We start from the raw sequence: 27690 nt of genomic DNA on the forward strand, positions 1-27690 counted from the left end.
ACAGGACGGGAAAGAAACAGATTTCACTTTAATGAAATACACAGTGGACTCTGTAAGTGCCACTAGAGCTCAGGCTGGACTGACGTGTGTGAAGACAACCTGTTTCTTCATCGTGACTCTCTACCGTACAAGAGCGCCACGAAGACTTCAGACAAACCCAAGTGCTTCTTGCCTAGTGAGATGCTGAAATGACTCTGAGAGGCCATAGTGACCTGTGAAATCTTTTCTAATGTCAACAGTTCAGCAGAGTACACACCGACCTCCATGATGAACCGCCAAACAGAACTCTGTGAGAGCACAAGGCCACGCCTTCTTAGCCTTGGACAGGCTCATACTTAGCACAATTCCATAAACAAATGAATAAAGAGAGAGAAAAAGCCTTAGGGGGAAGCCTGAGAAATTGAAACTTGTAGACTCTTAACTATGGATTTGTGTTGGGAAAAACAAAATTTAGATGAAGGTAGGTTTTATAAGACTGAAAAAACAGGATGTAATTGTACAAGCCATGCTTGGAAGTCAGACATGGTGGACTCTGAACTTCACCTGCAGACCCTGAGTATGATTATTAATATATTCTGTATTAAATACTAATTTTGATAAAGAGGACAGAAGTATAACTATATGACCTTTTTTAGCTATCTTGTAAAAATGATTTTTCTATAACTTAGATAATAAAATATAAAAAATGTATTACTGTGTTTATAATTCTCACCGTAGTCACATGCCACCATAAATCCTTGGGTTTATATTTATAATTTAGTAAAAAAAGTGATATATTGCTTACTATGCAAAGTAAATATATATGATATTTTAACAACTTTTCATGATATTTATCACATCTGTATTGCTTAAGTTCAAAATACATGAATTTAGAGGATGTTATTCTATGTTTAAATATTATTAAATGGTCCAAAACATTACATGAAATAATATATCATTACTTTTGGTACTCTAATTTTGTATGTTATTATATATCTCATAACTTATTCACCAATAGTGTGAAACCAAATTTTAAAATTCTTGATGGATATGATATCGATACTGATAACATGCATAATTTTTTGAGCTAGCAATAATACATAATCTTACACTCTATTTACCAAGTAATATTATGCGTAGGGGCACTATAGAAAGATAACACAGCTCAGATCATCTTATTTTTATTAATAATAAAATATTGATAATAATGCTTCTATTCCCTCTCTCTTACCACAGTGAGAGCCAGGACACTGATTTATAATATCCATGAATCTACAGTAACTACTTCTCACATTAGAATTAGAAATGTCAAATTCGCATCATAAGTTGAAACATTAATGAACATGCTTCCTGGGAGGTACTTGTCAATGGCCCCTTGAAGTTTAGCAAGTTTTGATGGCAGAAACACTGCCTTACTTTTTGTCCCAAACAGCCATTTCAAACACAATCGATTACTGAAGACCTTGGACTATAGAGATGTAACTATGCAGAGGAGAAGACAGAGCTTACATGGTACCCATGCTAATGAAAACAGGCTACATAGACTTCTGCCTTGTAGAGAGGCTTGGTTTCCCAAGCCATTGGAGCTAGGTCCAGCTGAGCTGTGAAATGCAGATGGCTTGCTTTCTTGTGAGTAAGATGGCAACTGTCTCTGGCCCAAGGGGTTCTCAGGAACTGAGGGAGCTGTGTGAGCTGATCCCTTACTTTCAACCTAGGTTAATCTCAGACCTTTCCACATTTCTAAGGCACTATTCAAGTTTGTCTTTAGGATAAAGAAGTGAGTCGATTTCAACAAAAGATGCTGAGTGAATGGAGAGGATTCTCATGGCGACCACAACAGGAGACAGGGTTTTTAACATTTTCATTCACATTTTAAAAAATAAGGTTCACAGTTATTTCTTCATGCAATGCTGGTTTGAATGTGTTATAAGAATTTTAGTAGGATAATACATGGTTAACTTTGCCATATTTTATAATTTATTATCATCACATCAAAAATTGAACATCTTGATATAAAAGTATTTATATTAGACTGTTGTTTTTTTTAAAAAAAAATCTTTGAAAGTAGCAGTGTACTGCTTTAAAAGATTTTCAAGTCAAAGGAGAAACATTGGAATTTTCACATTTATTGCTGTTTTTGTTCTCCTTGTCATTTCATCTCAAGTGATTGTCCATTCCATGTGAATAAGCCTCATCCTGTTGGAGAGCACATATGGACGAAGTCAGCTGGCATTTTCCTTATCAAAAAATAAACAAGTCTGAACGTGGGTGTTCTGTCAATCAGAACACTTAGCCATGCTACAGGCTGCAAGTGATATACAAATCCATTACCGGGCATAAAATGCTTTACCAAAAGAAAAAAATTAAATGGCTTTATAGCTCTTTGTCCGATGCACTGCCCAAATATACCAGAGATGAAATATGTATGTGGCCTCTTTCAGAGAAGAAATGGAAACCAAGCGCCAACTGCTTCTTAGTAGTGCAAATTGCACCCTGGCTCTCTGGATTTTCATGTTTTGTCTTGTCTTATTGAGATTGCAAACTTGGTAGAAGAGAGTCAGTCTCATTCTATCAGCAGAACATATTCCTATTAATGTTTTTATAACAAATAAATATTTATTAGCAAGAAAGGAATTTGCTTCTGTTATTTTTCTTTAAGGGAATGAGCAGAGAACTGGAAAAATCTGCATCAGGGCCCACTGTGCAAATGTGAAGACGCTCTCAGTCTTCCTTCTATTTCCTGTCTGAGAAAATGAAGGCACTCACTCTCTTTCTCAGGCCATAGTGTGAGGTTTCATTACACAACACCTGTGAAGCTAATTTAGCCGCTTCAAGACTGGTGTTATATAAACAGCAAATATTATTACAATCATGGGGTTGAAATTTATAACATTCAAAAGTTGCAGCCTAAAGAATTAAGACAATGTGTCTAGTCCCATCGTAAGTTATTTCATCAAATATTTCCTTTTATCTCCTATATACTAGACGTAACACTATTCTGTGACTATTACAGGGGAGACTGCTCAGTGATGCCAGGGGAAGTCCACAATTAGGAAGAGTTAGCAGTACACTTCCTCAAATTTTAGCTTCTAAAAGCTAGACAGATGCCCCCAAAATGTGTTTTGGTTTATTATTTTCTTATTTGTGTGTTTATTCTAAAGTTTTCAAAAGTTCCAATTTTTTGGCATTATTTCCCAGAATATTGACAACGTTCAAATGAACCAAGACTCTAAATATTTATTTTCAAAGATTTTTAAAGAGCTATATTAATGATAACCCAGGTCAAACCCCACATCTCATCAAGTTACTTGAGTACATTGAAGAGCAAAGATTGCAAGTTACTTCCATTGTTAGATAACGTGCACTATACTGTCCAACTATCTCTCAAACATTATATCATCACTATAAAAGAAAATGTTTTCTTTGGCAATAAAGTTGGGCTATATTAAGTCTAGGGAAAAAAAACTCAGAGAGATGCATTGACATCTGGGATCAGTCACAATCAGTTGCTAATTTCCAGACTGTACTTTCTGCGCTCAGAAAAGGTCCCTACCATCCTCAAGGATCAAAGTGTCTACCATGTTGAACTGCAAAGTATTATACTAAGTTTTATTTAATAACTTGCAACAGATTCCTGAATCTTGTATGGTTTCATAACTTCTTAATGGATTGATACTTGTATGGAAAGTGGGGGAAAACTTCCTAACCATATTATACTTTTTAACCTTTTATTGGAATGTGGAGTGCCAGTTTTCAGATAGGATTTAGCTTACCTCAAGCGCATCACTGCCCACCACCTGGAAATCTCATCGGGAAATGTATTACATCTTTGTTATCAATTCAAGCAAAAGTAAGAAGAAAATTGTGCCCTTCCATGTTCTTAATCAAAACACATAGTATATATTACATATAAAGACTAATGATCGTATTTCTTTGAAACCATGTAATGAGATAAAAACACTTCCATTCAAATGCAGCTCAGGGTAAAGGTGGCCACATCCAAGTACAATGAAGACATTGAAGTTCTCCCTGTTAGGGCTGCTTTGCTAAAGGTTCCAGACTGTCTTCAAAATATTTATGTTTATACAAGTCCATGAGGACATCTTTAAACTGTTGTCAAAAATGCCTCCTTTTGCAGCAGGTAGTAATCAATTCAAACAGCTGGTAAACGTATTAAAGTAAGGGTGAGTGCTGAGTCCTAAAGGGGACCCCTTTATCCCTGCTATGCCAAGGCTCAAGGGACATGAATTAAGAAGAGACCATGTAAACAGTACACAAGCTGATGTATGACTGTGATGCTTCGAATATGATTCGCCCAGGGAGTGACCCTATTAGAGGTGTGGCCTTGTTGGAGTAGGTGTGTCACTGTGGGTGTGGGCTTAATATCCTCACCCTAGTTGCCAGAGGAGAACTTGATGGTATGTTAAAAAAGATGGAACAGGTTCACAATGAGGAGATCAAATGCTCACACTGGAAAGAACACTTAGTAAGATTTCTCTAACTCGAAAATGATGATTGCATAAAATAATGAGATAACTGACATTTCTTCTAACATAGCTCAGGCCTCACCCCATTCTCATCTTACTTTAGCCTCCTTCTCTTCTCCTGGTAGTCTTTTTCCTTTTCTCTTCCCCCCTTTACTTTCATGGTTTTCATCCTAAATTTTTTATATATATATAAAAAAAATCATTGTATTTGTTCAAGGTTGGCTCATTTTATATAAATAACATAATAATTTTTATTTCTATAATTTTTCTGCAAAAAATGCTTACAGGCTGGCTTATAGGCTCAGAGGTCCAGTCTATTATCATCAAAGCAGAAACATGGCAGCATCCAAGCAGATACGATGCAGGAGAAGCTGAGAGTTCTACATCTTCATCTGAAGGCTGCTAGTAGAAGACTCACTTCCAGGCAACTAGGGTGACGCTCTTAAGCCCACTCCCACAGTGACACACCTACTCCAACAAGACCACACCTCTAATAGGGTCACTTCCTGGGCCAATCATATACGAACCATCACAGGAAGAGTGTTATAAAATGCCGTCTTCTGGATGTGACATAGTTATCACACTCCTGAACTCACAGGATATTTGTGAATCTGCACAAGATCCACACATATCAAGGCAGCAAATATTCAGGTGTGGATGGCTCATGAGATCTCATTCTTAACTAGGAAGCTGCTGGTGGCTGAGCCATGCTAGTGCAGTGCTTCTCGATCTTCGTAATGCTGGCGCCGTTTAATACAGTTCATCAGGTTGTGGTGACCCCCAACAATAAAATTATCTTTACTGCTACTTCACAACTGTAGTTTTTCTACTGTTATAAATTGTAATGTAAATATCAGTGACTTTTGATGGTGTTAGATGATCTCTGTGAAAGGAATGGTCAGCCTTCTAAAAGGGTCGTGATCCCCAGGTTGAGAAACTCAACAAATGCTAGCGCCTCATTCTTTGAGACTGTGTCCACTGGTGGAGTAGATTACCCCCGCTATAATGCACGGCCCCATAACCATGCATATGTCAATTGCTCCAAGTAGAACTGGAGGTGAAATGGGAAGATGATCTTTTGTTGTATATACATATGAAATTCTCTCAAGAAATAAACTTTTGTTTGCTTTGCTTTTGTAATAATACAAAAGCCTCTCAGGAAGCAGTGGCTACTAACGAAGAGTAAGTTTTATTTACCGATACTTTAACAAAGATTAGTCATAGTCTTATGTTTCTGTTAGAGACCGGAGAGCTTCCTGGAAGTGTGGGCCACTCTTGTACTAATGGATAATGCTAAAAGTTCATTAAATAAACCCTGGGCCTGGTGGGGATGAAGCCACACGCAGCACTTGTAGGGCTCTTAGGAAATGGACAGCGAGAGCAAGGCTTGCTGGGAATCGATAGCACCAGCTACTGAGGACTGTCAGAGTCAAGTTTAAGGTCTAGGTAGAATCCTCAGGCCAGTGCTCCGTTTGTCTCCATCCTTGTGGAGGCTTGTCTTCAGAGCTCAGAGCTGTAAGACCTGCGCAGGGCACTTGGCTTTCTGTCGGGATTTCAGAAGGTTGATATTCTGATATGGCAGAATGAAGCTAGGCCCTCTTCTTCTGAATGTTCTGAAGAGAGCTTTGTCTTTAAGCTTCAAGATGGAAAAAAAAGTGAAGATGAAGCTTATTATTATATATTATTATTGTTGTTATTGTTGTTGTTTTATAAATCTGAGTCATATAAGATTTAAGCAAAAGTGCAACCCAGAAAACAAACAGACAAATAGAAAAGAAAGCAAATGAAGAAAAGGTCCACATTATTCAGTGACATAAATCTTGATAAGGGAGGGTATAAATATGCATAAATATGATCAAACTCGTAAAGGTATGGGAACTTCCAATTTCCCTTCACATATCCTTTACTGATTAGTTTGTTTTGAATTTTGTAAAGTCTTTAGAATCTCTTGGGCTAGAAAATAAATGGCATCCACTCTCCAGTAATTCGGTCAGCATCAGGTCCTGAGGTATGATGTTTCTTGTTTTGGAAGCAGAGCCTATACTCTTGAAAATGATGGCACTCCTGGAAGTGTGTGGAAGAGAACGAATAAAGTACAATAAAATCATCAGTGCTGTGATTTCCATTGAAGTCGTGCTCACCCAGGAGGCAACTCTTGTCTGTGTGATTTTGATAGCACACTGTAGTCACTTTCAAATATACTATGGCATTTAGCACATGGTTAATTAGCATGAACCCCCCACGATCATAACTGACAATACACAGGAATATATAGGACAATTTAATAAAGCAGACTTCGTATGAATGGCCCACTTCAAGACAAATTACAGATTTCCAATAAAAGCCTAACACCAAGGTAGGGGAGAATGAGGAGGTTCGGTGTCATAAATCGAGTTCTCTGTGAGCGATAGCACATTAACTTCTTGCTGCAATGAAGTGAGTCTCACTTCTGAAAAGCAGTGGCTCTCATCACTCAAGGGTCTTAGTGCTTTTCTCACTTATTCAAACATATGCTATGTCTTATAGGACAAGAGGCTATTTCTAACTAGTATATGCTATGTATGGTGATTGCGTATTATAGGAGTTATCCATCTTACTAAAGATGATTTTAAACTTTCGTAGTATATTTTTATAAAAGAACGAAAAGAAGTGAAATTTCTTTTTTACAATTGTTCTTTACAGAGGGTAGAATCCTCCAGTCCCATATTTAAAATACATCTCTTTGCATTAAGCAATGCAGCCCTGCCATCTAGTGGCTATAATTGGGAACACAATTCCAATTTCAAAGGAAACACCCCATATTGATCTCTGTTCATCTAAATAATCTTTTTACACCCAAAACACAAAGCATTTAAAATACAGTTGTAGTATTAAACTACATACAACTAACTGCTATGATATGAATGTTAAAGATTATCATCTCTTCACACTAAAATGAAGTCTATTACTTTTAAATGCCCTGATTTAAATTCTTATACCTCTGTAGTTTAAAAATGTCATGGTTTTATAATTTTACCAAGCATTTCTAGAAAATAACATTTGAAGAATTGCTAAAAAAAACTGCCTTCAAACGAAAATACCTTGTCAAAATTTTTGCCTTGAAATACAAATAACAAAGTCTCCCCTTCGATGAGTTCCTCGCTTCAGACTGGCAAAGTCCTTGCTTTTTGTGAAGCTGGGCGTGGAACTTGTGTTCTAAGAAATGCTGGGCAGGTGCTGACCCGCTGTGGGAGAGCATCTGCTCCAGACAACCAAACATCCTGCACACATCTCCTGGCTTCCTGCTTAAGCTTCTCTTATATGATCCACTTACTCCACTTAGAATATAGAGATTTCAACTTTGAAATTGTGGGGCTAATTTCTAGAAGGTGGTAGTTTTGCAACATCCTCACGTAAATCAGCCAGCAGCTGCACTTGCCTGCTGTAAACTTTAAACATCACCACTTTCTTCTTCTCCTCTTATTTTCTCCGTGCTAGCCTGCCGACATTATGCCTTCCTCATAACGCTTTAAACAATTATGTGATATATAACAAGTTATCATAAAGAAGTTAGAGATCACATATAGCATAGAAAGTTAAATGCTTAAAGACTCATTGGTTTTCAAGGCGAATGAATGTGCTAGTTCCCTTGTGTGTGTTTTTCTTTTTTAAAAAAAAAAACTTTCTGTGACTTTCGCCTTGTTTGACTATACAGGAGGCAAGGCCTGGAGCTCTGTACTTACCAGACAAGCCTTATATCGAGCTAACTCCTGAGCCCTCAAGATGAACAAATATGTATAAAAACAGAGTGGGGGAGTGACACCATTTATGTTTAATATTTTTTTAGATTGTTTTAAGGATAATTCTCATGTGTGTTTCAATTTCTCTCCCTCTGATTATGCCTGGAATCCCATTGGACTTCTGAAGAACAAGTGAGGGAGACAGCAAAAGAACTGGGAAATCAAGATGAGCATTAGATGAATGCTAATCTCCTTAACCCAGTTTATGTATTTCTAAAGCTGCAGCTACTTCCAATCCCTAATTCCATTTGTTTGTTCTGCCCCCACAGCGACAGCGTAGTTCATATCTATTTGTGCTTCACAAAATTGTACCATGGGATTATTAAACATTGAGAAACTTGTTACAGGCTCATGGTAGAATATTATCTGGGCAACTGACTACCAAATGTTGCCAAAGAGCGTCCTACTGCCCTGCCATTCTCCCTCCTCATTGCAAAGGCTTACGTTTTCCAAGCCCAGCAGGACGAGGAGGGGGATAGTTGTCATTCCTCCTTGAATCCACTCCTCCAGAGACACAGTGCCATCCCGGTCATAGTCAATTTCTTCCATCATTTCATGAAGGATCTGGAAATGGAGATGGGAGAAGTAGTCAAGAAACTGATTTTTAAAATCCTTATAATTCAACAAAGCATTTTCTCCAACTGGTTATACTACATTGTGACAAGAAACTGAGTGAAAGTAGAGAAAAATATCTTTAAGTAAATCTATTAATCCTGTACTCTACAGTCTGGCTTTCTATGCTGATCAATTTTTAGAAATAGTGTCCAACTTTTAAACAGCTCCCAAGGAAAAGCAGCAGCAAAGAAAAAATTAAAAGGTACTTTATATTTAAATGTAAAAGTAGTTTCTAATTACTTCTTCAAGATTGCCTTTTAAGTTCATTATGTATGCCAGCAAGTGTCTGGAAAAATTAACATCAGGGCAAAGAGCTCAAATACTTCTTTTCCATGTAGTAATGAGTGAGGGAATTAAGTTACTTTTAATTGCCTATAACAATTTAACAGAGCGCAAACTTAATGACCTGATCATATTTGATTGGACTTCTTTGAAGATGGCTTGCAAGTAATGTTCAGCAATGTGTGATTGTGTTAAAGTTGCTTCTTTATAGTGTGGTGATAATGTGGATTCTGATTTCAAATGGTTGTAAGGATATAATCAGACAATGTATTATAAGTTAAAGACCCCTGGCATATACAGGAATATATATAATTATGAATTATATACAAGTTTCCACTATGTTATCCTTGTTTGCTGGAAAGGTCAACAAACTTCCCATTTAAATCAGGAAGTTAAATATGAGAAACTATAAAGGAGAAAGAGCACATTGTCTTTGAATAATAATGACATTTTAATCGGTTTATTCAATCAGCATGAGGATAATGATGCAAAAATATACTGTAAATGTGGCCTGTGAATAGAAGTGTATGTAGTATTTCCTTAGCTCTCTGCCCCATGTCTTTCATCATATAGTTTTTCCCCACAGCAACACAAGGATCTACAGAACAGAGAATACAAAACATCAACATCACTATTTCATTATTCTCAAAATGAACAATTTAGAATTTGATAAAAAAGGACCTGACAAAAGTGTTATGCCTCTTGGAGATTTGTCAGTGACTTAGTAGAATGGACAAATAAGAACCTGAGCCGGCTTTCACAGCTTCACAGAGGACAGGGTAGATTAAATAGTAAGACCCTGTCCAAAGCAAAGAACAAGGAAAGAACAGGCATGGTGAAACAAACCCCTGGCTTGTTTTCTGGCTATGAAATGCAGGGTCTCTCTAATTAGCTCAGATTGGCAGAAGGATGAAACTCTTTTAGCACCAGATTGATAGGACTGCAAGTAAGTACCACTATACGGAGCCTCATACATTACTTTGTTTGCTTAGTAAATCCTCTGAAAGAGCTTGGATTCAATAGCAAAATATCTTTCCAAGGACATGCTGATCTTTCTATTCATTTCTACCACCCTCGAGTGTTCACTTTTCTCTATTTGTGCATAGCTGAAAAGCATATATAATTGTTAAAAGGAAAAGAGCTGTTGAGGCTGTAGACTAGATAAGGTGGTGAGTTATGATAGCAAACACAGTGTCCTCAGTAACCTTGTTTTTCTAACTCTCCACTATCTGGACTGTCCAGATGGGAGTCCATCAGATCAGGATTGCCCAGGACAAATGATGTCACGGTTGTTATTTGCAATCACCAGTAGGTAACCATCATGTTCAACTGACCAAACAAGAACTGCTGCTTCATTTGCAACAGCTCTATCTTACTTTGTGCAGCACTGGGAACCACATACTATTTTCTGAGAAGTTAGGTCATCTCTTGCTGCTATGAAAACTGACTGACAGAAAACAAGGCCTCCTTCTCTGATTGACATGAGATTGAGCAGATGTCCCTGGCAGACGAACAACTGTCACATACAGAAAGTTGAGCAGGGTTGGAAAATACTATTTTAATTTTTTTTTCTGATGAAAAAGAGTAACAGAACTTCTAGTAAATTGCATGATTTCAGTAGAATATTAGGATGAATTCTTCCATAAATTATAAGCACAGTTGCCAATTCCTAGAATTTCTTAAACAAAACTGCTAATGACAGATGTCACTTGTGAGCACAGCAGGCAAATTTCTACAACAATGTAAATTAAACTGAAATACCATTGAATTAGAACTGGAAGAAGTCTTAGTTGGCATAAGAATGGTGTCACCATTTGGCACAGGGTCAGCCCTGACCAGCCTTTGATTTGAGATAGAAAGGCAAGGCAGACTAAGCTCTTGCCTCGAGTCGTGTTTTTATCTTGGTAGTTGCTATCTAAATGTGAGTGCTAATTTACAAATAAGCTCAAATTCATATGGCATGCAGACCTTTAAATAAAACAGAATTGCTTTCTTCATAGACACTTCATAAACTTAATTGACTTCAAAAATAAAACAACTGTCTACTATCAATTTTACCCAAAATATTATTTATGTCTAAAGTTAAATTGCCTAAAAAGAAATGTTTCAATACATTTTAATGATGCTGTGATTTTGTATAAATTTATACATAATAAGGCATCTTTATTTTCTTAGAAACATTTCAAAAAAAACACTGATTCTTTAAACAGTTGGATAAAATTTACTGGCTGTGTTTGTAACGAGCTGTAGAGCTTTAAGCATGAAATTTCAACATATTTGTGTCTTAATTTGCCCATCTAAAGAATAAGCAACATTGTGCCCCCAGGAGTTACAGGCAATACGTGATCCATGAATAGGAGCTGCCCAATGAACCCTGGAAACAAATACACCAGCATCTTCAACAGCATGGAATGAACTTAGCAATGTCCATCAGCAGCATTCTCTTACCTCGATGTGTATAACCTCACTAGTCAAAATATAGCATTAGAAAGAAAGCCAAGGTCAAGACACCACATGAACCCTATCATCCCACTCCGCATCTACTTGACCTCTGGTTAGCCATAACAATTGAGTCAAAAAAATTTAAAACAAATCATTATATTTAGCCCCTCACCCCTCCCAAAGAAAACAAAAAAGAACGAGGTAAACCATAAGTTAGTCAACAGTTCTGCCATCCACATGCCTACCGGATTAAGTTCTGTAACATCCCATTCAAGGTACTCTGCAACGTGCATCATCTGACCGATGATATTTTCTAATTCCTGGAATAGGTGGAAAGGAGAATGGAGGATGAGAGGGGATATACAGGTGGGATAGAGAGAGAGAGAGAAAAGGATTTGTTAGTCTAGGATTTTAGAACATTGTTTTTCAGTGTATACAAGAGATTAAAATGGTTATGTGGCCAATTTTCTAAAAGCATATACATACACAGAAACTAGTGGAGATATCTTTTAATAGCATTGGTATTATACATATATTTTATTAACTATCATAGGACCTTATAATTGATGTACATAAAAGTGTACCCTAACTAAAACATCAGCCAGGCCCTTTGCTGAGAACCTTTACCAGGAGAGGGCACCACAATACCAGGCACAGCTTACTTCTAGCCATGTCCTTTTCTTCAAGACACCAAACATTCTGAAGGATGGAAAGAAGTCCAGGCAGACTACTGAGAGATTTGTTTTCATTTCCATTCACTAAGAACATATATTGACTGTGTAGCCGCTTCTCTGGGTACTTTACTAGAATGGTGTTTGGAGGTCACAGCTCAGAGGCTAAGCTTATGTGGATTTCATTTGCTGAGACACTCAGATTTTAGTTTGAATTGTCATAGCCTCCAAATCTCAATGCTTTGAGGAAGTACTAGTGAATATATCTGACTTGATTAAATGCATCTCCACTTTCAAAAGTGTAATAATATAAAACTTAGATTTCTTCATCTATCTCCAGAAAAATGAATATTTCTTTATATTTTTATTTAAAATATAAAAATTGCATTTTATTAAAACAGTAGTTAGAATTTGTTTTTACATAAAGGTAAGGCTTGAAAGAAATCAAAGATTTTTCTACTGGGCTACCTGTCACCTGTGGTCAAAGTTTATGGGATAGACAGTAATATGGAAAGAAGAGGTTAAGTTATGGGGACCCAGGAGATTGTCTGAGAAACAAGTGAGGGCTATATTCCTCCCAGAAGAAATATTAAAAATATATCAGGTTAGAACTGTTGCCACAGAAATTACAATATAAGAAAACTTACTTGTAACTGATTAACATCCATGCCTGATAATAATTCAGTGGTGATTGCTAACCTCTGATCCACTCACCTTTGCTCAATAATTTGGAGAAGTTAAAACTTTTGAATAGAAGGACTAGAAATCTTGGTTCATGGACTATGTCATAGGCACATAATCTAGGTAGATCATTTAGCCTCTCTTAGATGGTCTCCTTACGAGTAAAATGGACATTCTAACCTGACCAAATTTATGATTACTACAAAGATCTACAAAGATAACATGTGTTATTACATGAAATAAATGTTTCGTGTCACCAGAGTTTTAGAAATGATCAATAAGCATTCTAAGTCGGGTGAGCCACAGTCAGCATTGAAGTCAATGATGGTTTTGCTGCTTTGCTTCTAAATGTATAATTGTTACATCTTTAAAATAGCAGTGTAAATTATTTTGGAAGACAAAATTTGAAACATATTAAATGAAATATACTGAAGTTAGTAGATGGTGTTAGGAAAAAAATTTACATGGGGATTAAACTGATGTTTAAACTTAAGAAGAAAAAGAAAACACAAATAAAATAATTAATCATGAATAGATCCATTTATTCTCAAATCATTGTTTGATATTGGGCATCTAATTATAACAATTGGCAACAACTGATTACCTATATTCCCTCAGAAATGGCCAGAATCCAAGAGTGAGAGAGAGAGAGAAAAAAACACTTAACTGAATTTTCAGATTAGTTGCCAATCCATGGCTAAAAACCTAATTGGACATATCATTTTAATCTAAAATGAAAAAGAAACCTCTCATTAAAAAATCTGTATTATATATATATATATATATATATATATATATATATATATATATATATATATCAGAATATAATTTGCATCACTGTAGACACGAATGGCCTTTGGAAAACGAGTAAATTCGCCCTTGGTTTCAGTATTCCTAAGTGAAGATTACTACACAGAGAAGAAGAACAACAAGGGAACACTGAGAAGTCCATGCATCCCAGCATCAGCTCCTGATGGTGCTAGCTCACTGGATCAGGGATAAAGCATTGTCCTTACCTCTGGAGAAGCTCGCATGCAAGAACTATTCTATGCAGTGCTACAGAAAGACATGTCTAACTTCACCAATGTCCTTGTCAAAATCTATATGGCAAGGTGAGTTAGCAGGTTAAATGCTTCTGCCTCCAAGCTTGATCATCTGTACTTGAACCCGTGACACCCAGGGTGGAAGACCTAAGCCCTACAAGTTGTCTTTTGAACTTCGCACACTCACAGTACATCGAAGCATGGCTATACGTGAACATATATGCAAATAAATTTACAAAAATACTTAGGTCTATTTGAGCTACAGCCAGGTCTGTCAAATGAACTGAAAGGCTCTCGGCTAACCTGCCTCATGAGTTCACGTGCATTTCCCTCACGTGATTAAATATATTGTAAAAGTTAGGAGTGAGTGTTTGTTACTCAGTGGTTCCCTGAGTTCAATCCTCAACACCCCACAGCAACAAAAATATGAAATTTGATGTACACACACAGTTGAAAATGCCTGCATCAACTATGACAATAATGTTTATGTTATTGCTGTCACTTTTCCTGGAGATGCAACATATATTAGCATCAAATATAGAATAGCTAATTGAGTACAACATGCAGTACTGATGTGTGTATTGGGTGTCTCATTTCTACTTCTCTGAAAACTGCCATTGATTTCCACATTTTATAAATGAAATAAACATTTAATTATGCATCCCATGTTATCATTCAGAATCACTATTTTCCTTTCATCTTCTTTTCTCCACTAAGCTATAGGAAAATTAGAGATGTCATCAAAAGGGATTTCTCATATCATGTTGTGAGCACACTTATTTATCTCTCTTTACTGCATATATGAGTGAGAATACTTTAAGAGAAAAATATAAAATAAATCAATTTCATAACTCCTTTTGATGCTTTGAGTTTACTCAATATTTTTAAAGGTAAATCTTACTGATAGTTTTTCTGCTTTTTCTAGATTTGTGTTTTAGGTCCATGTTTTCTTCACAAGCTGGGAAACATCTTTGCAGATTTTTTTTTTCAAAACCATTGGATAACATGCTCACAATCCTGTCTCTTCCGTTGACAAAAATGCTGCGTGAGTGGATATAAGTTCTATGGGTAATGCCTTCTGTGATGATAAGTATAAGTTCATACTTGCTTTTTTCAAAGGAAACTATTTTGCAATTTTCACAGAAGGTTTGAAGAAAAGAATTACCGAGCTGTCCAGGAAGCCATTCCCATCGGTGTCATAAAGGCGAAACATAACTAGAATAAAAGAGACAGGACAAAGGAGTTTAAAGAGGAGAAAGGCCATGCTGTTTTAAGGTAGCTTTTTTTTTTTTTTAATTTAGTTTCTGCTGAAGAGAAATCTCTCAACTCAGATGCTAAGTACCTTTAAAGTGTAAATTTTTAAAAATGCCACACTGAAGATGAATTAATTGGCTAATAAAAATACTGGATCTCAGATATATAGTTTACAAAGCTTTGTTTATATATATATAGAAAATGAAATAGCCTTGTTTGCTGAGATTTGATTTTTTTGATTCTTAGTTGTAAATTTAAATATGGAGGAGAAGTCTAAATAGTCAGCATCTGGATATTAAAGGGCAGAGTGGAAGCAGAAAAGCAACCAACAGTGAATTTCATGAATCAGTTAAAATTTAGACTCCATGGAACCGTTTTCTCATCCCAAACATGAGGGTATTCAAGCCACTATCAGGTCACCTTTGCTGTGGCAACCAAGTGGAAAGGGACACACAAGTGTGTACCAGAAGCTTCAGCCCTGTGCATGAAAACAAGCCAGTGTTAGGACTCATCCCAAATAATGTGAGGGAGGAAACAGGAGGGTATAACCAAAGATTCTTTCTAGTGGGGGATCTCAGCTCCTGAACATACAGTACATACAGTATTTGCATGAATTTTCTTTTTGGGATTGGGGGGTTTCTTGGGTTGGATTGCTACCCAGGCTTCACAAGGCACTCTGTCTTTAAACTAATCAAGTAAGGACTTTCATAACACAGACTTTCTTAGTGAGCTAAGAAAAGTAGAAAGAAGTCCAAGGCCTGTGGTCTCCCTTGTATAATTCACAGCCCTCAAGGAGATCATGGAAGAAGCTGCAGGTGTCTTTTTAAGGTAAACACAGGAGAATGGCCCAGCTGTAAAAACAGAAGAGTGGAAGTGAGGGTTAATGTTGACTTTGCATAATTTCCTGGAGGGTTTTATGTCAGTTCTGTCTGTTTGCAGAGATGCTGGCAACTCAGAGAGTAAGGATCTCTGTAATTATTCTTGCACTTAATGGTCATAGAATTCTACCAACTAAGACATGATTATGTATACAAAATACAAAATTAGTCTGTATATCAGTAAACATTTTTAAATATTATCAAGTTAACTATTGCTTTTTTATTCTTTTGCTGTAGAAAATCAAACATTAAAGATCTAAAACTAGAAAATGTATATTTATTAAATTACAGTTAGCTAAAATTTTAAGATACTTAACCATGTAGTTAATCGCTCATATATTCAATAATTGAGAGTAAAATGATAAAAATAAAAGAAAAAAGGCCTCCAAGTAGACAGTAAGCATCTCAAGATTTTTTACAATAGCAGAAATATTTAAAAATATTTCCATAATGGAAAGAATTTACAGACTACCAAGAAAAGTGTCCAAAACCAAGAACAAGGTGAAGCAAGAGATAAACCCAACTCAAGTTCAGAAGTAGGGTCGCAGTAACTCTGTTTGTCTCTACTGAAGAAAATGCTTGTAGACCCAACTCAAATGACTCAAACATGTAAGATTTGTGTAACCATTGGCAACTGAGTTCAAGGAGACCCAGTAAGAAAAGAAAATTTTCAAACAAGAAATAGGAATGGGAGCATAATTCTTTTTGGATATAAATATTAAAAGATTCAGAAAAACTAGAGAAAATGGCAATGTTCCAAATATGGAATGAGAGAAGGGGGGTAATCAAAAGAAGAAAATAAATTCAAAACTGGAACAAGAAGATAACTCTGCCTTCAAAGTGAAACATTAAAATGTCTCCAAAGAAAGTAGCATGTATCATAAGGGGCAGAGGAAAAGTTATCAATTAAAATGCAAAATATCACAAGTGTTCAAGTAAAATTGACAGTCAAGAACTGGAAAATTCACTTGATACAAAAAGAGAGGAATTGATCAAATAAGGGTGGGGCAGGCATTAGCTCCATGGAAAATAAAAGTTATTCAGCTTGATAAGCCATTGAAGACTTTGTTTTAAAATCAACTTTCCAAACAATATTGGTGAAAGTACATTTTGAACCTTAAATATTAATAAGATTCCATTTGTTAACATTTAAAAGTAGAGGTAGGCCTTGAGGTAAAGAAGGTCATTAATAAATCAGGTTTTAATTTTGAAACCAATATAGATTTATAGATGTTTTAGTGCCAAAATAAAATGAGACCAAATTCTGATTATTCTGTCAATGTGATAAGTTTCAAAGGTGGGGACCTGTGATGCAGATTTGAGCTAGTTTAGCCCACTTTTTTCTATTTTTATAACCATGTCATTTTACCTTACATAGAGACAGTTATGTGCCCACACTTGAATTTAACTAAAAGGTCAGAATTGAGGCACATTATGTAAGATGAGAGAATTTCTATTTTTCTAAAACTTTTTCTCTTTCAAAATTTTTGAGAAAGGCTGTCCGTGTTTGCTGCTGAATATATTACAATACAAATTACATAGTGTTTGCATTTCTCTAAAAATTATTAGACAGAACAAAGTATATATTTTAATGTTATTTAATTTGGGAATTCTTCAATACTCAAATTTCAGTTACCATCTTTTTTTTTAAGAATATTAAGGTTTAAAGATTAGAGTTAAAAATTGAGTGCCTAGAAATCTTTTAATTTAATAGAAATTATTCTCATTCTCTTCAAATTTTCCATAAGAAAAATAACAGTGAAAAGTATAAATAGCAGCTTTTCCAAATCAAAAATGATCATCCAGTAGCTAAGAAGTCACTGACCTTTGAGAAGTAGGGAGGAATTGTGGCTTTAGTCACTTTTATTCATAATCTATAAAAAATCTGAATGGCTTTAAGAACGGCTATTTGGGCCTAGTGGTAGTACATTTCAGCATTTCTCAGATTAAGATTACACATAGTGACAACATGGTGTCCTTAATGACAATTAACCACTTCTCAATTGCTTTCCTGTTGATTTCTCATTAATGCAAGACATAATAAGGGTCAACATAAGATGTCCTACTAGGAAATAGAAAGAATATTCACAATTTGAGATGGATCTCAAGTGGCAGCAGGCTAGGTCAGAAACTGGGAAAGAAGGGCAGAGTGAATGTGCAGGACAGACGGCAGCAAGGGGGAAGTGTGCCTGTGTGTCTGGTGATAGGACAGCTGACCCATGTGGCCAGCTACGAGCTACCAGGAAAGGGCAAGGAATCCTCTTACAGCGCCAACATAGAGTTACACTTTCCAGGTGAATAGTGCAGATGTTTACAAAGAAATAAAGCCTGGTTTAAGGACAGGCTGGTGAAGAAATGATTTGTGTTCCAATATTTCTGTTTGTCTCTTCATAATTGGGTAGGCTTTGAGCAAAGTCTTGCACAAAATAATAATAAATAATAATAATAATAATAAGACTGAAGGACAACGATAGGAAAGACACAATCATCAGAATCATCATTTTGGTAGAAATGCTTTTCTTTTGTGGATGTTGCAAACAATGTAGTCACTCTGTCTAACCATCAACAGAAAAAAGTCAGAAATACCAATGCTCACCTTAGAGAAGAGATGGCATGCTCCATTTCTCCTCGAAATGGGACTGCTGGGCAAAAAGCTTTCAGCTCATGCCCATTTGTTTTAATTAGCCAATTATCAGGTGCCACATTGAGGGGCACCCAGTAATCTATGCATACAGGTCTGGCAAGTAAATCTGGTGGGTGCCTATGTGGGAATGTCTGACCTAAACCAAGGTGTGTACGTATCATTTTCTTTTAGCTACATCAAAGGAAGGTCCGAATTCAATTCTCTCCCTCACTAGTAACTATTTTACATTCCTCATCATAGTCACTTCCACTCCTTCTAATCACCATTTCTTCTTTTCAGTTCTGGTACATCTTATGCTTAATACAGCATAACTCTCTTGAAAGTAGCGGTGTAGTTCATCAGACACTATTAATGTATATCTTACCAAGAAAAAATCTAGAAAGTGAAAATGCAAACGAATATTGGGAATTTGTAAATGTACAAATGAAAACTGGTTAAAAAAACAAATTCTTGAGAAAATGGTTGATGGGTACATTTGATTCTTTGACGAAGGAAAATATAAAGCATTTCTAAAGGAAAAAGTAAAAACACAAAATTCCTGAATAATTTTCTGTTCAGTCAGAGTGATGTCCACCAAACCAGTGGGTCATCGTCATTACAAACAGCAATGGCAACACCTGAGCAAACTTTCTCTTTGGCTGTCACTTCAAGAGAAATTCAGTGTTTACTTTGGAATGAGAGAGATCTCTACACATTCTTAGGAACACAAAATAAATCTTGAAATGCAAATACTCAATGTTTATGAATAATAAATACATATTTGAAGAATAATATTTATATGGTTCATTCATATCCTAAGCCGGTGTAACTCCTAAATAATCATTGTAAATTCTTTTCTTGTGAGACTTACTATCAAAGAGTTACAATTAAATTTAACTAAAACATTTTGTAATTACAAATCTAATACAGTACAGTAATTTTAATTTTATTAAGAAATATGGAAGTTTGGTTTTATTATCTTTACTATTGTTTTGGTAGTAAATTTTTAATTCATTTTAATCTTTACTGATTAATTTAGTTGGTGAATATACAGCACCTGCTGTGGTTATAATGAGTTTTACAGTTACAGTCATTTGAAGAGTATGCTCTTTAGTTGCAATGTGTATATATTACCACCAGGCGGAGCTCAGTCACTGCAATTTATTAAAGAGCATTAACTAGGTGCTTAGAAATTTCCTACCTGTAGTATTGCAAAAGAAACAAAGATATTGCTTGATTATTACTAGTATACAGAAGCAAGCCTTATATATCAGGTATTTGAGAAACTGTCAAGGACAGTGCTAACATAATGGCAAAGAGAGGTTGTCGTGGAAAAGAGTGTAAATTGTGTGTTTTGGGGGGTTTGAATGCATGGTGATGTGGGGATGTGTGCACTCATGCAAACAAGAGGGGAGAGGGATTTTTTTCACTTCCTGTTTGGAAGAATTGGAAAGTCTTCCTCATAAGGGGGAATAAAGGCTCTGCCATACATTTCAAAGTTTCCAATTACTTCTTGTTTACTCAAAAGAGCTGAGGACAAAGCATTTAGGAGCCATTTGATTGACAGATAAGCTCAGATAGAATTCACATCATGTTAAGCAAACTTCAATACTTCTTAATAAAACATATGCATACAATTGAGATGCAATTTTATTTAAATTTAATAATAACTTTTTGATTGCTTGGTTTTTGAGAAAAGATCTTTTGGTTTTTTGATTTTTTGTTCTTTTTGTGTGTCTTAAATTTTAAACAAGCTAGTTTAAATGAACAGTTTAGGCAAGTATAATCACATCAATACACAATCAATCTCTCCTCCAAATGCCAGCTTGGTGAGTAAACGGAATTACCAAAACATACACTCAAGCTTATCCTCCGGTCTTCCTCTTTCAAGAAGAGACAGGTAACAGACGATATCCTTGAGGTGAATCACTTCTGGGGAGCATGTATTTGCTGGAGAAGAACGCGGAGGAGTGATGGCACCCTTATTCATCCTCAGACCTGCAAAATAGATGTATCTTCATCTATTTAAAATATTCTAAAATATTCACTGTGCTCTCAAGTATGAAATGATCAAAAGAAATATAACTACATATTGTGAACACATGTGTATGTTTATGTATATATGTATATGTGTGTTCGTGCAAGTATATGTCCCTGTGTGTGTTTATTAAATATAAGACAATAAAATGCACTAGAACATCAATATATTAACTTTCAATGTATGCTGTGAATGGTGCAAATAGGACGGAGATTTCCAGGGTTCCCTGGCAGGGGCTGAGTAGTCTACCACTGAAGGATGTGAGAGTCAGCTTAGCTTCCCCAGCATGTAAGAAAATGGAAAGAGATATCACACAAGGAACCCATTGCTCATCTTCCGTTCTTTGTATTAGTCAGTGAAAAATAAAAGTTAACTTACTAATACCAAAATTGCCCTTTCATAAACACCAAAAAAGCAATGTGAGTCTGTTATATTATGATTAATATATCAGGTTAAAGTAATCATTCATAAAATACGTATTTGCCAGCACCATAAATTAGGATTCCACCTGCTTCATACTATCCATGGGAATGAATAAGCAGAATATAAAAAGGAACCATAATCAGCATGATAGGTACTTTGACAAAAGGCAGAGCACAGAACTGTGTGATTTTAATATGGTCTTCACTGGATGCATATAGTTCAAGGCCAGCCCAGTGAATTATAAGTCAGCCAGATCTAAACACTGGGACTTGGTATATTAAAAAATGTCTTCATATTACTTTTGAGCTATTAAAAATGCTACATTTTATTTATTTATTTATTTATTTATTTATTTATTTATTTATTTATTTATTTCAGTGTATGTGCCTTTGTTTGTGAATACACATGTGCATGTTATGGCACACATATAGAGATCCCAGGATCATTTTGGTTGTTGCTTTCAACTTCTTGTCACGTATTTCCAGGGTTGCAACTCAGATCAAATTACCGTTAGTTGTTGGGCCATCTCACTACCCAGAAACCTTATCAATTGTCCTGTAGACAATTGTAGAAAAATAAAATATTTGTTCACAATCATCACAGTGGTCACAGTGTGATGATGATAATGTGACAGGAGCTTCTTCACAGAGAAAATTCACCACACAGAGAAACCTTTGAAACCAAATCACGAGCATCTGAAGAATCCTGATGTAAACTTCAACTGTAACCATGGTATAGCCTTGACAAGAAGTATTTGACTAGGGTGATTAGTAGACTGTCTCATGGATTCTTAGTCTGAAAACAGCTGAGGAAGAATAATTTGAACAAATGCAGTTTGACTAACTGCCCTTCCTTGGCACGAATCTCCCTGAGAGATCTGTCTGCAACTCTGACTTTTTCTCCACTTCTTATCTCATCTGTCTGTCACGATATTCTCAAATATCAACTGTTTTACAGAATATCTTCAATGTTTATCTTTGCTGATGTTGCCTCTAATAATAGATCTCATTTCGAGCGTTTCTAATACCAGGCTAGAAGCACTAACAGGGCCTTTCACACATCATTTCACTTAATGTTCAAGTTAACCTTGTGAGGTCGACCATATTATCCTCATTTGACAGAGAAGCCACAATGAATATGAATATGACTTATGAATATGGCTGTCCCTGAGTCTCACTCAGGCATACACTCTTGTCTTCCCCCATTCAACCCTGCCAACCTAGGCAGTATTTTCCTTTATAGACACTATTGAAAGTAAGGATAAGAAATTACACCTTAACCTAGATGCACATAAGTATAATGTGTAGCATTTTTAGGAACACAAATATTTTCTATGAACCTACATTGGTCCTATTATGTCTTATTTCATAAAATTTCATCAGGAAAACCTCCACCTGAATCTATTGCACAAAGCCTCACCTATGGGACACTCTTTACCTCCTCCCTTCCCTCCATGCCTTACTATGACATGTCATTACACACCAACACTTACTTTCATTCAGTTTTTAATGGGATCTACAGTTTGAAATTAATTTTCTTCATATTGCAAGGAACACTCCTTACACACTACAAACTAATCTTTCTTTTTATTTCAAAGGAAGGAAAAAATTAAAGTTAATACTAAGCTGTAAATAGTTTCCAAATAATGATAACTGGCCAACTAAAGTTTAGCCAGCTGCAGACATCATGGCTTCTAACTTATGATAGGAGGCATTGTGGTGTTGACCCTTGAAGTGGCCATAATTCCAGATTTGGTGCACAAAACAGTAAATTACAGTCATGAACTATGACATGAGTCATCAAGCTGGGGACCTAACCCTTGTCCCAAATGCCCAGCCCAGAGTCCCGAAATGATGTCATCCACTCAACTCTTTAACACAAAGTCTTAAAATAGAACAAAGGCGAAAGGAACACTGTCTAACTTATTTCAAAGGAAGTTAAGTTGTACATTTTTCTTCAAGAGTTAAGCTGTCTGTCTATTCATTTTCATAATACTATTTTAAAAGTAAAATATGGAAACTATGAGTGCCACACGATTTCCTTTTTGCTTCAGTGTGCAGTGGGTATTATGGGAAAGTCTATAAACATCCACCTTTCTGGTCACAACACATTTTTTTTTTTAGAAATATCAGTTTTGTTAGGAATATAGCATTTATGTCCCATGTAATTCTACCATTTAAAATTTACAGCTCAATGGCTTTTAGCCTGTTCATAGACTTGGGCAACCATTGCCACCATGAACATTAGATTTTTATCATTGTCCAAATACCTACAATCAATAGCAGCTGTTCTGTCTCCCTCTACTCAGTACCAGGCAGCTGGACATCTACTTTCTGTCTCCACAGACTTTTAGCACCACATTTTGAATGAAAATGTTTTTATTGTATTTGTTGGAATATAAATAAATATTGCTGTCTTTATGCTGCTAACATTTTGTAAATAAGAGCTTGAATATGCATTTGTCATTATCATGTTTTAAATGTTTCAAGTGAAAGAATTTGGTCAAATATGCAATCTGTACATTGAAAAACTAAGAGATGTTTCCAAAACACTAATTGAAATGAATTGGAGTGATAAAATATGTATTCTTCATAATTATCCACAGGGTTTATCTGAGTAAAGTTAAACTTCCAAGACAATTTTGACAAAAAAAAAAACAAGTAAACATTATTAATGTCCTAAATTTGTATTTGTGAGGACATTATGTTTGTGTTTGTGTGTGTGTGTGTGTGTGTGTGTGTGTGTGATTTGAAAATATAATAGAACAAGAAAGGCCTCAGTTTAAATCCTGCATACCCTCTTCATTACATACAAGCCCTCAGTGTCAACATCTGTCTATAGTTGCTAAGTTTGGTGAGTGTTTGGCTAGTCTTGAGTCAAATGGATATACAAACTAGAATTATCTAAAAAGAGGAAAAATTAAGTAGAGAAATGTGTCTTTACAAGCTACCATCAAGGTATTTTTTTTTAAAATAGCGATTGATTGGGGGAAGGCAGCCCATTGTGGGTACTGTCATCCTTGGGCTGGTGATTCGGGGTTCTATCGGAAAGCAGAATGAGCAAGCCACAGGAGCAAGCCAGTGAGCAACACTCCTCCATGGCCTCTGCATCAGTATCTGGTTCCAGGTTCCTGCTCTGTTTCAGTCTTGCCATGGCTTCCTTCAGTGATGGGTTAACAGTGTGGAACTGTAAGCCCAATAAACCCCTTTCCTTGCCAAGTTGCTTTTTGGTCATTGTGATTTGTCCCAGCAATAGAAACCACGACTAACACAATGGCCTACATGAACATTCTATTCCCATGCCTCCATAATCTATTAAAATCACTTCCACTATCTGTGTTGAAATTCAGCTGGAACCACATGGTAGTTACATTTTCAAAATAGTTTATCTTACTTAATTGTTATTTAGTTTCTTCCATGTCTTTTTTTTTTTTGAGTTAATTGTTTCTTTTTGCATTGAGTAACATTTTTCAATCCATTATAGATTTGAATAAAATTGAAGTGAATAATTCAAGAAAATGATTAATTGAACAGTTTTATCCCTATTCCCAAGACTACTACATGACTACCACAGCCTTGCTTAGGAAATAAAAAGTCCTCTGTCATATTTTGACTTTCTGAAAGCAGTCATTGTGCTTCAATCTTTCTTCACAGAGGTCATATTTATAATTTAGACATTACCCTTACTGTCTTTCCCCAAATCTAGCTGGAGATATCTCCTATCACTTATTTATTTCTGTTTGTTAGAATTCTCTAAGGTCCTTTTAGGATGTTGCACTCATGAATAGAGAGATGATACATGATGACAGAGCAGTGTGGCTGTGGCTGGGGCTGTGACCAGAAATCCTCAAATGCGGTGATAAGTGAAATCCAACGTGTCAGGAAGCTCTGACAAAAACAATCAAATTCTATTTTCCACTAACAATGACATTTATGTCTCCCAATAAATAGTGTTTTAAAAAAAATTGAAAGTGAACATGAAGGTCACATAAAACAAACACAGCCTGCCTCAAGGGTTGCATTTAGCTCTTAGTTCTGAAGATTGTGTGAGTGATATCAACTTTCTGGTTCTCTAACTTGTCTTGATTTTATGACTTTAAGTACTTTTATGATTTAAAATACAGAAAACTGAAGCAAGTGCAAATACATAGTACGTATATTCATACATCCTTTTAAACTATAGTGCAGGCACGTTTAATACACAAAAATATATATAAAAGAAAGGTAAAATTATAACTGTAGTGTATTAATTTGATTAGGCATACATAATTTGAACTTCAAGAGTATTTTCACAGATGATATCACCATCTATGGGTATATTTATGGTACACCATATATGGGTATATTTATAAAAGTTTTCCAAAGAGCTGTAATTATAAAACACAACATTAGTGAACTTAAATAATGTCTATACTACATTCTTCAACAACATGGCCCTCAGTGTGTTCTCATAGAAACATTGACATTCAAGAAAAAGCTTGAAGGATCTATGTTTGTAACTTGTTTCTTTTTTCTCTTGCTGAGGATCAGTAATCTCAGGACCTCAGACATGCTAATGAGCACTTGCCGTTAACTGCCTTTCATAAAAGTGTGTGTGTGTGTGTGTGTATACATGTCTGTGCTAGGAATTGGCATGAGCTGTCTTTCTCAAACTTTCCCAGAATATTCTTTAAAGAAGCAAACTCTCAGTGCCTGAAATTCACAGATTCAGCTACACTGAGTAGCTAGCAAGATCCTAGGGTCTTCCTGTATTTGATTCTCCACCACAATGATTACAGGTAAACCAAAACCTATCACTTATGTGGTGGCTATGGATCAAACTCCATGCTGGGAGGGTAAGCGCTTTCATCCTGAGTCATCTCCTCAGCTTCTCAAGGTTCAGTGTTTAATAAATGAGCTTTGTTTGCTTTGTTTGATTTGCCTACTTTTTGTATTTTGTTATTTTGTTTCATTTTGTTTGAAACAGTTCATATGAAGCCCAGTATGGCCATCTACCTCGCCAGATTGCTGAGACTAGCCAGGTTTTCAATTCTCTATCTCTAAAGTCATGAGTGAAGTTACAGGTTCCACAGAGGAGGCTCAGATAACACATTTTTTTTTAATGCATTTGCTTTAGTTTGCATTGTCTTCAAGCAATTCTATTCCAAATAATGACTTTTATTCATTTCCTTTTTAATGGAAATATGCAAGATTAATTATGTTTCTAAGTCTACAAGATAATGTAACACTAGAAGTAAAGGTCTTCTGTTTTGTTAATCCTACTAACATGCAGAAATTCATCAGTCTTTTTAAGTAATTTATTGAAGAGTATGATACTCTAATACTGACAATGATGGTCACGTTGATTGTCAGAAATAGGTAAAAATAAATACAGTTGACATAATACTGTGGTTTATATTATTATTATTATTATTATTATTATTATCAACATCTTAAACTGCAAAATATACTTGTCCTAATATAATGTGTAGTTATATTTACTTTTTGTGCCTGCTTAACAAAACCAGCAGCAAAGGGGGCACAATAATAAACAAATATAAAATGTGATTTTTTTCATAAGGTGGGGATAGACAGAGGAACAGTACTCTGGTACCAGTGACAAGGACAAGACAAATCCCTCTGATTTCATCTGTATGCATATGGATAAACAATACAAATTATAGAATCTTAAGGCGCACCCAATAAGAATTGCAGGCATGTTTGTGTCAGAGCACAGAGACCACTTTTAAGGAGTGATGCTAATATACCTCTGTTTGTTGGGTTCGACATTTTGGTAGAGTGGTTGTTTTGAACCCATGGTTTTTATGGGCAATGGGAAGGATGAAAGTCAGGGAGTAATATCAATTCTTGGTCAGAAAGTTGCATAGGAGTCAACTATCAAAGACATGCTATCTAATTCTGAACTTTGGGTTCAATTCAGAAGTACTAAAACAAGATTCTTTCATTAGCCATACCAGCTAGCACTGGGGAGCTAGAAACTAAAAGACCAAGAGTTCAAGACAAGTCTTGGCAATGCTGGAAGTTTGAGCGTAACACTGAGTCACATGAGATCCTGTCCCAAACTAAACAAAATGAAACTCCTGTAATTATAGAAATGGTTTAAGTGTCTATTCTACAGTACATTACCATGGGCAACTCGGGAATTTTTGCCAGACACAAGTTAGTGAATGAAATGTAAATTCTACTTCAGTTAATTTAAATTTGAGTGCCTTCCAGTAGTCAATAGCTACATATAATATCTTGTTCCACACAGTGCAGATATGGAAGGCAGAGGATGACGTGCATCATTTTCCCAAAAATTCTCTGTTATGTATTTTGAGACAGAAATTCTCTCACTTAAGATGGAGCTTGAAAATTCAGATACTGTTTGACTTGTTAGTATACATAGATAACTGAAAGATGACTAAAGCTGGTTACAGTGCCATCCACCTGCAATATCATCAACTTATGAGGCAGAGGGTCATGAGATCTAGATTAGCTTGAGATATATAGTGAA

General features: G+C 35.7%; 1 protein-coding gene across 1 annotated transcript in view; it reads right to left on the minus strand.

The window, feature by feature from the left end:
- Window positions 1–27690, minus strand: part of Dgkb (diacylglycerol kinase beta) — a 750451-nt gene that overhangs the window by 470552 nt on the left and 252209 nt on the right. Inside the window, exons 5-8 of the mRNA XM_052185925.1 lie at window positions 20592–20732; window positions 15145–15194; window positions 11830–11904; window positions 8690–8809 (exon numbers count right to left, since the gene is read on the minus strand). Of these exons, the coding sequence (XP_052041885.1) occupies window positions 8690–8809; window positions 11830–11904; window positions 15145–15194; window positions 20592–20732 (386 nt within the window). The remainder of the gene's footprint in view (window positions 1–8689; window positions 8810–11829; window positions 11905–15144; window positions 15195–20591; window positions 20733–27690) is intronic.

This window comes from Apodemus sylvaticus, chromosome 6 (assembly GCF_947179515.1).
Source record: "Apodemus sylvaticus chromosome 6, mApoSyl1.1, whole genome shotgun sequence".
NCBI lineage: Eukaryota > Metazoa > Chordata > Mammalia > Rodentia > Muridae > Apodemus > Apodemus sylvaticus.